This window comes from Coregonus lavaretus (genome assembly GCF_964263955.1).
Source record: "Coregonus lavaretus genome assembly, chromosome: 19".
Taxonomy (NCBI): domain Eukaryota; kingdom Metazoa; phylum Chordata; class Actinopteri; order Salmoniformes; family Salmonidae; genus Coregonus; species Coregonus lavaretus.
Genome location: NC_140006.1, coordinates 28343031 through 28355420, shown reverse-complemented (window position 1 = coordinate 28355420; position 12390 = coordinate 28343031). Strand labels below are relative to the sequence as shown.

Below are 12390 nucleotides of genomic sequence, written 5' to 3'. Positions count from 1 at the left end.
CAAGATCCCACAAAACTAACATGCCAAAAGGCTGCCTAAGTATGGACCCCAATCAGAGACAACGAGCTACAGCTGTCTCTGATTGGGAACCACCCTGGCCAACATAGATCAAAACGAAGTAGAACCAAAAACATAGAAAACAAAACATAGAAAATCCACACCCTGGCTCAACATATAAGAGTCCCCAGAGCCAGGGCGTGACAGTACCCCCCCCCCCAAAGGCGCGGACTGCGACCGCGCCAACCAAACACAAGAGGGTAGGGGCCAGGTGGGCATTCTCTCCACTCTCTCTCCACCCCCCTGTAGCGCCCCTGATCTGGTCCCGCTGGCCGGAGCTGGACTGGACACCGGTGGAGCGGATTGCTCTGGCTCCGGAGTGGAGCAGCTGCCCGGTGCACAGGCCGTGCCGGACTGACGACGCGCACCACAGGCTTGGTGCGGGGAGCAGGAACAGGCCGGACCTGGCTGGCGACGCGCACCACAGGCTTGGTGCGAGGGACAGGAACAGGCCGGACCGGGCTGGCGACGCGCACCACTGGCTTGGTGCGGGGAGCAGGAACAGGCCGGACCGGGCTGGCGACGCGCACCACAGGCTTGGTGCGAGGGACAGGAACAGGCCGGACCGGGCTGGCGACGCGCACCACAGGCTTGGTGCGAGGGACAGGAACAGGCCGGACCGGGCTGGCGACGTGCACCACAGGCTTGGTGCGAGGGACAGGAACAGGCCGGACCGGGCTGGCGACTCGCACCACAGGCTTGGTGCGGGGAGCAGGAACAGGCCGGACCGGGCTGTCGACGCGCACCACAGGCTTGGTGCGAAGGACAGGAACAGGCCGGACTGGGCTGGCGACGCGCACCACTGGTTTGGTGCGAGGGGCAGGAACAGGCCGGACCGGGCTGGCGACGCGCATCACAGGCTTGGTGCGAGGGACAGGAACAGGCCGGACCGGGCTGGCGACGCGCACCACTGGTTTGGTGCGAGGGGCAGGAACAGGCCAGACCAGGCTGGCGACGCGCACCACAGGCTTGGTGCGAGGGACAGGAACAGGCCGGGCTGGACTGTGGAGGCGGACTGGAGGTCTGGAGCGGAGAGCTGACACAACCCGTCCTGGCTGAATGCCTATTTCCACACAATCTGTGTGAGGCATCAGCACAGGACGTACAGGGCTGTGCACTCGTACTGGCACTACAGCACGTGGCACTGGCGCAGGATATCCGGGACCGAGGAGGGGTACTGGAGGCCACGAGCGTTGAGCTGGCACTCTCCGTCCTGGCTGCATGCCCACCTTAGCACGACACGTGCGTGGTGCTAGCACAGGACGTACAGGACTGTGCCGGAACACTCGCGGCACAGTACGTGGCTCCGCATAACACGGAACCTGCTCAGTCTCACGCTGCCTAGCCTGAGTACGGGGAGTTGGCTCTGCTCTACCTCTAGGCTCCGCCAACCACCCTTCCAGCCCCCCAAACCTGATGGCCTCCTCTCCTAGTCCGCCAATTCGCCCTGTAGCTGCCTCCAGCAGCCCCGTTGTCCACGCCGTGTGCCCCCCCAGAAAAATGTCTTGGGGTTGCCTCTCGCGTGTCCGTCGTCGGCACGGTTGGCGCCGTTTCTCCTCCCTGCCTGGGCATTTACTTTTGCCCATGGCCCTCTGCCCGCGAATATGTCCTCCCAAGACCACCATTCGCCCACCTGGGACATCGCCAACTTCTCCTCCTGGGCACGCTGCTTGGTCCTCTGGTGGTGGGATCTTCTGTCACGATCGCTGACAGATGAAGCGGACCAAGGCGCAGCGTGATAAGCGTACATTCTTTATTGTACTAAACAACCGATCAAAACAATAAACAAACGATATGTGAAGTCCTAGGTTACAACACAACCTTTCGGGACAAGATCCCACAAAACGAACATGCCAAAAGGCTGCCTAAGTATGGTCCCCAATCAGAGACAACGAGCTACAGCTGTCTCTGATTGGGAACCACCCTGGCCAACATAGATCAAAACGAACTAGAACCAAAAACATAGAAAACAAAACATAGAAAATCCACACCCTGGCTCAACATATAAGAGTCCCTAGAGCCAGGGCGTGACAATCCAAACATCACACGGAACACATCCACAGCCAAACTCATTCCATAAACCAGTGTAAATAACAGGTTGTGCTGACAAAAAACAAAACATAAGTTAGTGACCTAACAGCTAGACTTGTTTACAATGTACCACATCTCTGGTGAGCACAACAGAGAAATGTAATATTGTTTAGAAAAGAGATGCGTGTCAGCTAAGCTAATAGCAGCTAAATTCTTTATGATGTCAGCCATGTTTGTTTATGTTTGACAAGCGAAAACTCCCTAATCCCAGAATGCCATTCACTATAAGACGCAAATGAACAAACTCAAAGTAAAGATGGCTGCGCCCATTGCCTGAAAAATAGGAACTTAGTTTGGCAACTTTTCAGCATATTACAAATCTTCAATGTACTTGTTACAGTGTATACAAAAACCGGAGCACATGACTTGACAAGTCGTTTACCGTTTTTGACAAAACACAAAGCAAATAAAATGTTATCACCTCACAGATCATCACCCCAAATAAAAGCCTACTGCCTAGCCTAGCCTAACCAATAGCGAGAAAGCTAAACAGGGATGAAACCATTTTAGGGGGGATTGTGGGGGGGTTCATTTCATTTGTGGGGGGATAGAAATGGGGGAAGGTATCGTGGGGGGATATGATGCAGGAAATATTAGTATGATGGGGGATTTATCAATAAATGAGGGGCAAACACAGGAGAAGTTTATTCTCTAAATAAAAAGAACATCCCTGGAAAGGGGGGTTCTGAGCTGGCAACCCTGAGGTACCATAGTTACAATCTGATGCCGCATTCAAAACAACTGGGAACTGGGAACTTCCGACTTCAGTGCATTCAAGACAACTGGGAACTCGTAAAAAAACAATCTCAGACTGGGAAAAATCGTACTTGATACTTGATCTGGGGAAACACTGGGGAAGTGCTTGGGCTCTCATTGAAGAGAGAAGTTTGTCCGGCTCAGTAAAGCCTCAAACATACACTACCAGTTTTAGAACACCTACTCATTCAAGGGTTTTTCATTATTTTTACTATTTTCTACATTGTAGAATAATAGTGAAGACATCAAAACTATTAAATAACACATATGGAATCATGTAGTAACCAAAAAAGTGTTAAACAAATCAAAATATATTTTATATTTGAGATTCTTCAAATAGCCACCATTTGCCTTGATGACAGCTTTGCACACTGAGCAAAAAAAAACTTTTCTTAAATTATTTGTTATTGTTGGACATAAAAGTCTGTAAAAACACCAGGAAATCAGCTCCAAGTGATTTTAATTTAATAAATCAGTTCCCAAGTATTCCCACGCATAATGATCGTATACATATGTAAGCTAGGTTTGAAATGAAAATGTTTTAGTCAAACATTATATATGTTTGGGCTTCTTGCGGTCAATGTATTTGCAGTCTACAAATTATTTTTAATTATGTTCCGGCCCCCCGACCATCCGCTCAACAAAAAATCTGAATCTAGTTGATGATCCCTGGTGTATAGTTACATGGATATATTTCCATGACAACAGCATTGTATAAATACATATTATACGCTTCGCCTGTGAGTAGTAAAACTTAATTTCTGGCGTACATGAAAATGCCAAGCTCCACTAAAATTCACTTTTGGATGCATCCCTCAATGTTAATCACATTTGGGGTTTCATTTGTTATTTGACACTGATTAATCGCATAGAATTGCTTAACTCACTTCCTGCGGTAAGCGTCAGTTAATTAACTGACAGCATTAGATGTGATAATTAATATAGTGGGGGCCCAGCATGGGAGCAGGGACCTTAAGGGTGGCCCATCACAAAGACTGCCATCATGATGAGCACCTGTTCCTCTGGGATCTACAGGCCTCCTCTGAGGAGACACCGGCAGAGATCTCAGTCTCTGTAAGACGTGACAGAACACGGGGAAATGATTTCTCAGAAGTGTATACTGACTGACACTACAGTCTAGTTAGAGACGGTTGTTTATTTCTAGTGTCAGGATTATAGTAGGCTACAAATACTTATTTGGAAAGTCTTTGGTGGGCTCGGTGTGAACTGAACTGGTGGTTGGTGGTTTGATCATTGATGCAAGCAGAATGGCAGTGATTCATACTGCGACACAGAGTCCCTTCTCCCCATGTCCCTCTCAATTAAAGCCGCAGCATATGGCCTAGTGACCGCTAAAGCACAGAGGTATCTGGGAGATAGTTTGAGACATTGACAGTTCCTATATTACCTTCAGCAATGCTAAAATGGAATGGGTGTCACCTTGGATTTCCAAATGGCACCCTATTCCCTATATAGTACACTACTTTTGACCAGAGACCTGTCCTCAGTATGAGCAGCATCTGCCTCATTAATTAAAGTCTTTGATGCTGATTGATGAATGGCCTCAATCAGTTGGATTCTTTAAATGTAGGAAGTTCCTACGGTTGTAGTTTCAATGTTTCATCCCTTTTATGGGGCTTCAAGGCCTCGTACCAGGTTTGTTAATTTGGTCCATCTACAATCAAAACTTGAGTGAAGAATGAAAAGCTAGTGTTCAGAATATCTTCAGTTTCAGTGGTCTAACAAATAACCTTCCATGTTGGTCAACTTTACCTTAACCTTAAACGTAACCATTAACCTGAACTTATCACATAACCTGTTCTGAATATCTGACCTTTTGAGTAACAAATGCATTAACATGAGTTTCTCCTTTCAATATGATTTTAATTGATTACATTTACATTTAAAAAAAAAGTTTTAGTCATTTAGCAGGCGCTCTTATCCAGAGCGACTTACAGTTAGTGAGTGCATACATTTTTCATACTGCAGTCCATTATGCAAACTATCCAAATATCCTTTCTTGTTTCAATTAGCAGACAAAATGTGCATCTCCACGTACCTTTTTAAAGAGTACATTTTAGAAATATGGATATATTGTTTTCAATATTATCTAGGTGTACTATGGATGCTGGGGTGTAGAGTATACTTTGTAATGAACATGGTAATGGAAGAGAGGGCACCACTTATGCAATATTGTATGAGAGCCCTTCAACCAATGACATTAGACTTATATTATGTATTGAGGAGCAGTGAAAATGATTTATATGAGAAGACTTGGTCAAGGATAGATGAGTGGTAGGCCTAGTGATTTAGTCCAATAACATATATGATCATTCTCTACCATTATCTTTACCATTGGATTATTGAGGCACTATGTACAGCCATTCCCATACATATTTTCAAGAGCTAACATTTTGCTCCTCCTATAGGCTTTAGTTCTCTTATCAGTATCCTGAGAAAGAATGGGCTCTGCTGCTATATTACTGTTATGATATGTCACAAATGACACCCTATTCCATATATAGTGCACCCTATGGGGAATCTGGTCAAAAGTTGTGCACTATATAGAAAATAGGGTTCCATTTGGGACGCACATTTAGATTAGTGGAGGAGTGTCAGCCAGGTAATTCCCAGTGTTCCACATCTTCCCTCAATCATTCATTCCTCGACTTTTCCAAGAGTGAAATGGAACATGGGGTCCCATAGTTAATGGGGTTCTATGAGCCATAAGATAACTTCCACCTGTGGTTGTCGCTATGAATTTTCCTGAGAGAAGATTCTAGAAATAAATCGAAAAAAGATTTGGCCGTGGTGGCACAGAGATTTACAGGGCGCTCAGGGTATTAGATCTAGATCCATCGTGGTTACAAATTGGGTTTGATATTCAGATGTCCTCTGCCTCCTAGTCCTTGATTTGTGTATTTTCTCAACCAAAAAAATTGTTTTCCTAACATTCACTAAAATGTTGTGCACAACATCTGTGCAAAAACATTCACCTGATGTTACAAGAACGTTCCTAGAATTTAGTCTGTTCTTTAAATGTTCCCAGCATGTTTCATTAGGTTGTGGGCACAGTCTGGTGGGAACATTGTGGGGACATCACACAAGATATGTTCCCAAAACACAAAAACAGTCTAGTTGTGAGGATGATTCTACATTGTTTCTTTGAGCGTGCAAAAAACATTCACCTGGTGTTACAAGAATGTTCTCTGAACATATTATGTCTGTTCATTAAAGGTTCCCAGAATATTTATTTAGGTTGTGGGAACATTGTGGGGATATAACAAGAGATATGTTCCCAAAACACTAAAACTGTCCAGTTGTGCTGACATTCCGATAATGTTTGTATCAGTGTGCACAAAACATTCCTTTGACGTTGCAAGAATGCTGACAGAACAGCCTTTCTGAGTTATTTAAAGGTTCCCAGAACATTTAACTAGGTTGTGGGAATAGTGTGGATACATTACAAGAGATATGTTCCCAAAACACAAAATATGCTTAGTTGTGATGACATTCATACAATATTTAAGTTAGGTTGCACAGAACATTGCATAATGTTCCACAAATGTGTAGCTCCTTAAAGCATAAGAAAGCAGATTGGAAAATATGTTTCTCTCCAGAATTGAATGGTAAATTCGCATTTGAGGACTGTATTGTAGACCCACTACAAGGTTATATACAGTAGACACTAATGGCATTTTAATTTCATTCATAGGACATTTAAAGAGCATTTAATCAAACAAACACAACCATATTTTTTTACATTTCATATGTTGACAAACTGCACATTATTATAAGTGTAAAAAATATGGTTGTGTTTGTATGACTAAATGCTGTTCAAATGTCCTATGAATTAAATGGAAACGCCATGTGTCTCTATATCACCTTCAAATGTGAATTGCCATTAAATCTGGAGAGAAACATAGTGGGGATGTATTCCAATCTGCTTTCTTATGCTTTAAGGAGCTACAAATTAAATGTGCATGCTGAGAATGCTGTGGTAATATTAAGCAAAACTTAAATATAACATTTTCTAAATGTTCTTGAAAGGTTCTGAGGACCTCCAAGGCAAGGTCAAATGTATATACTTTGAAACAAAAGTATACACCTTACACACATGGTTATGAGCTTTAAAATAGAAGGCACCTTACCATGTCAGATATAGAGTTGAAATGTATACAATTTTGAGTTTGCATCCCAATATTACACTTTAAATACATCACAGAACACTGAAATATAACACAACTGTTTGACATAGAAACACCAGATTTTTGTTATTTATTTAATTTGATTAATTATGAAAATATGAAAAAGATTAACATTCCACCCATGAGGCCAAAGAGGGCACTTTTGGTCATTGACTGCAGGATAGCTACCCGGACTATCTGCAATTACCCTTTTTGCACAAACTTTTTTGACTTGTCACATACGCTGCTGCTACTGTTTAGAGACAGAGCTACAGTGGTCCTCTGTAGCTCAATTGGTAGAGCATGGCGCTTGTAACCCCAGGGTAGTGAATTCGATCCCCGGGACCACCCATATGTAAAAATTTATGCACACATGACTGTAAGTCGCTTTGGATAAAAGTGTCTGCTAAATGGCATATTATTATATTATATTATCTGTCACTTTATTCCTAGTTATATGTACATATCTACCTCAATTACCTCGTACCCTGCACATCGACTCGGTACTGGTACCCCGTGTATATAGCCAAGTTATTGTTACTCAGTGTGTATTTATTATTAGTTGTTTTGCTTTTCTATTATTTCTCTATTTTCTTTCTCCTTGAATTGTTGGGAAGGGCCCATAAGTAAGCATTTCACTGTTAGTCTACACCTGTTGTTTACGAAGCATGTTACGAATAATTTGATTTGATTTGAAATGTGTTCTGGGAACGTTCTTGCAACATCAGATGAATGTTTTTTGCACCCTAAAAAAAATATTGTAGAATCATCAGCACAACTGGACAGTTTTTGTGTTATGGGAACATATCTTTTGTGATATCCCCACAATGTTCTCACCAGACTGTTCCCACAACCTAATGAAACATTCTGGAAACCTTTAAATAACAGATTCTAGGAATATTCTTGCAACATCAGGTGAATATATTATACAAACGTTCTATAATCATCAGCACGACTGGACACTTTTTGTGTTATGAGACCATTTGCCGTGACCTAACGAATGTTCTGGGAACTTTCACAGAACCAATTTTGGTTTGCTAGGTAGAGACTGTTAAGTTCAGTCATATGAATCATTCTGTCAGACGACGAGAGCAGAGCACCCAAAGGGTAAATGGAGACAAGGCCTTTGAAAAGAAAGAATATGGGCTGTATATGTTTTGGCTTGTTATTAATTTTATAAGGGGACGGGTACGGTGCAGCACTGCGCCTACAACCAGGAATTCTATTGTTTGGGGAGCGTTTTCCCATAAGAAGGGATAAATGAATGTTGTTCAAGGTGAGGACAATGTGTGAACATCACATTTAGAGCCTTATTCATCAAGTTCATACGATATGTCAAGCCACTGCCAAGCGATTCATTTTCAGAGAATAGCTTTAAAAAAGGAACGGTTACCGGCACAATTTTCACTTGACTCTCTAGCTGAATTACAAATACAATGCATTCATTACCCCTTATTTACACTGAAAGACAATGATCCTCTAAACAGTATTTGTGTTCTTTCCAGGGGAACACAAATTACCCACTCAATATCAATAGGACAGCACAGCTCTCATTTCACTAGTACTGAAAACAAAAAGTCTATATTTGAGTATCTCTCAGAAGCATGATATATTGTGACACAAGCCCAGAAGGTACTCATACAGTCGTGAATTGGTAAGTTCTGGCATTAATCACTCAATACCAATAGGATACCACATTGCCAATACAATACTACAGCTCTCTTTCAGTAGAACAAAATGTCTCTTTCAGTGTCTGTCCTCCTCTGGGCGTCGAAACATGTAGTATTTTGTGACATGGGCCCAGAATGACCTCATACAGTTGTGAATTACTCAATGGCATCCTGAATGTACTCTTTTATGTCTCGCAGATGTTTTGATCAACAATGTAGCAGCTCCCAAAGCTCCAAGGATATGTTGTGGCTTTTGATATCTTCCAGATGTGTAAAACATGAAGGGAAAGTTACAGTGATGTATGGGTGTGATACCTTTCACAGCTCAGCGTTGCTGACAGTTGCCATAGGAGATGAGATGATTTATCACTGTGCCAACGCTACATATGGTGATGTGTGAGGGATCTTAAATCGCACCGTAACCAGAGGTAGAATAGCAATGATTAATCTCATCTGGAGAAAGGATTCGGATGATGAATGTCGCCATGTCTCAATGTATTTTCATTTACACATTTGTTATGCTTTGCTTGCCATCGATGATTTGTTCTTATTCGCAACAAGCTGACCAAGTTAATCATTACCATAAGAAGCAAGGCATCTGTAAATACATTTTTGATGGACTAACCAATGAAGGTTTTCGTCAAGCCCCTGTAGGCAGGCAGAATGTGAATGATTTTTCTCTATCTGGTGGTTTTGTAATCAAGTCAAAGTGCTTGGTATTATTAGATGCTTGTCTTTTGTGTGGATTACATTTTTTTTTCAACCCATCAGAGAGTGAATTAATGATCTGTCACCGACAGCCACTGTTTGTATGTTGCGTAAGAGAGAGTGGCTATTTGCGAATGTGCAGTGCAAGTTATTATCTGTCCTTAACATTAGTTATTTTCTTTGTTAATCTACCTCTTTCATGTTATGCTTCAAAGCACTATTAACTGGACTGGAAAATCATAGCTGATGATATGTTGTGTCTCTTACAGGAATGGTGAACTACAGTGAGGTCTCTGGGTACCCACTCATCCAGCATTGGAGGCTGAGGTCTGTCCTGTACCATGTCAAACTGAACCAGTGGGTACTCTCTCAAGGTAACCAACTCATCGTTAAAGGGTTCTATTCATAGTTCTTTATTGATGGATCTAATCAGGATTTTATTAATTCAGGGTTCTCTTAATCTTCTATGCAGTGAGTTACATACACACTTGAACAGTGGGAGTCAAGTCAAAATGTGGCACATTACATTTTGGTCATGTGAACTAAACCTGAAGCATTCCACATTTGCATCACTAAGCCATGGTTTTAGCACAGCCTCCCTTCATGGTCTGATAAGCTGTCATCATCCACATAGCTTTGTATCGGAGCAAAACCAAAAGATTTTGACAGGCCCTGCTGATAGTTATTTAGTAGGGATGGAAATGGTATTTGAATATTCAAATATCCGAACGGATGTTAGTATTCGATTACTTGGGAGAGTATATATTTTTTTGATTATTACATATATTTTTTAAAGGCTTTGTCTAAAATGTAATACAATTATCTATATTGCAACATTGCCTACAATGATAGACCATTACATTCAAAATTGTAATAGTTTTATGACAGTTTATATGAGTGCGCCCCATAAAAATGACGCACCGGTACCCTACACGTTTCACACGTGTAGCTTGTTGTTATTGTCGGTCAATCAAAGTGGCACTACAGTCAGAGGCTCCATGTGTAGCAAGTTAAGTGGGAGATTTCTAATCAATGTAAAATTGAATTAAAGTTACAGAATTAAGTTGGCTAAATGGGAAGGAGTATGCTACAATGATCATTGAACAGGTAGGCTGTTGTTTCATATGAATGGAGTTCCTGTAGACAAGGACTGGGGATCGCAGCAAAATAGCCTCAATTAACCTTGCTACTTTAGCTAGCTAGCTGGCTAACTTAGCTGGCTACTGTAGCTAACTAGCTTCTTTTCAACGATTTGATGAAGTCAAGACAGGCACTACCAGATGGTATGATAGATAAACTATGGCAGCAACAAGTTTCTCTAACAAGTGCGAGTCGGTTTGAATTTACATCAATCTAGCTCAACAATCTACACACAATACCCCATAATGACTAAGCAAAAACAGGTTTTTATACATTTTTGCAAATGTATAAAAAAGAAAAGAAAAACTGAAATATCACATTTACATAAGTATTCAGAACCTTTACTCAGTACTTTGTTGAAGCACCTTTGGCAGTGACTACAGCCTCAAGTCTTCTTGGGTATGACGCTACAAACGTGGCACACCTGTATTTGGGGGAGTTTCTCCCATTCTTCTCTGCAGATCCTCTCAAACTCTGTCAGGTTGGATGGGGAGCGTCGCTGCACAGCTATTTTCAGGTCTCTTCAGAGACGTTCGATCGGGTTCAAGTCCGGGCTCTGGCTGGCCCACTCAAGGACATTCAGAGACTTGTCACGAAGCCACTCCTGAGTTGTCTTGGCTGTGTGCTTAGGGTCGTTTTCCTGTTGGAAGGTGAACCTTCGCCCCAGTCTGAGGTCCTGAGCGCTCTGGAGCAGGTTTTCATCAAGGATCTCTCTGTACTTTGCTCCATTTATCTTTCCCTCGATCCTGTCTAGTCTCCCAGTCCCTGCCGCTGAAAAACATCCCCACAGCATGATGCTGCCACCACCATACTTCACCGTAGGGATGGTGCCAGGTTTCCTCCAGACGTGACGCTTGGCATTCAGGCCAAAGAGTTCAATCTTGGTTTCATCAGACCAGAAAATCTTGTTTCTCATGGTCTGAGAGTCCTTCCGGTGCCTTTTGGCAAACTCCAAACGGGCTGTCATGTGCCTTTTACTGAGGAGTGGCTTCCGTCTGGCCACTCTACCATATTGGCCTGATTGGTGGAGTGCTGCAGAGATGGCTGTCCTTCTGGAAGGTTCTCCCATCTCCACAGAGGAACTCTGTAGCTCTGTCAGAGTGACCATCGGGTTCTTGGTCACTTCACTGACCAAGGCCCTTCTCCCCCGATTGCTCAGTTTGGCCGGGCGGCCAGCTCTAGGAAGATTCTTGGTGGATCCAAACTTCTTCCTTTTAGGAGTGATGGAGGCCACTATGTTCTTGGGGACCTTCAATGCTGCAGAAATGTTTTGGTACCCTTCCCCAGATCTGTGCCTCGACACAGTCCTGTCTTGGTGATACAGCCCGACAGGATGCTCTCAATGGTGCATCTGTAGAAGTTTGTGAGGGTCTTAGGGGCCAAGCTGAATTTCTTCAGCCTCCTGAAGTTGAAGAGGTGCTGTTGCGCCTTCTTCACCACACTGTCTGTGTGGGTGGACCATTTCAGATTGTCAGTGATGTGTACGCCGAGGAACTTGAAGCTTTTCACCTTCTCCACTGCGCCCCCGTCGATGTGGATGGGGGCGTGCTCCCTCTGCTGTCTCCTGAAGTCCCCAATCAGCTCCTTTATTTTGTTGACGTTGAGTGAGAGGTTATTTTCCTGGCACCACTCCGCCAGGGCCCTAACCTCCTCCCTGTAGGCTGTCTCGTCATTGTTGGTAATCAGGCCTACCACTGTTGTGTCATCTGCAAACTTGATGATTGAGTTGGAGACGTGCGTGGCAATCCAGTCACGGGTGAACAGGGAGAACAGGAGGGGGT

At 43.4% G+C, this 12390-nt stretch overlaps 1 protein-coding gene across 1 annotated transcript in view; it reads left to right on the top strand.

Annotated features, from left to right (window-relative positions):
- LOC311146835 (astrotactin-1-like) overlaps nucleotides 1-12390 on the top strand; it is a gene marked incomplete at both ends in the record, with an annotated part of 251337 nt that overhangs the window by 141612 nt on the left and 97335 nt on the right. Inside the window, one exon of the mRNA XM_084183432.1 lies at nucleotides 9739-9843. Within this exon, the coding sequence (XP_084039558.1) occupies nucleotides 9739-9843 (105 nt within the window). The remainder of the gene's footprint in view (nucleotides 1-9738; nucleotides 9844-12390) is intronic.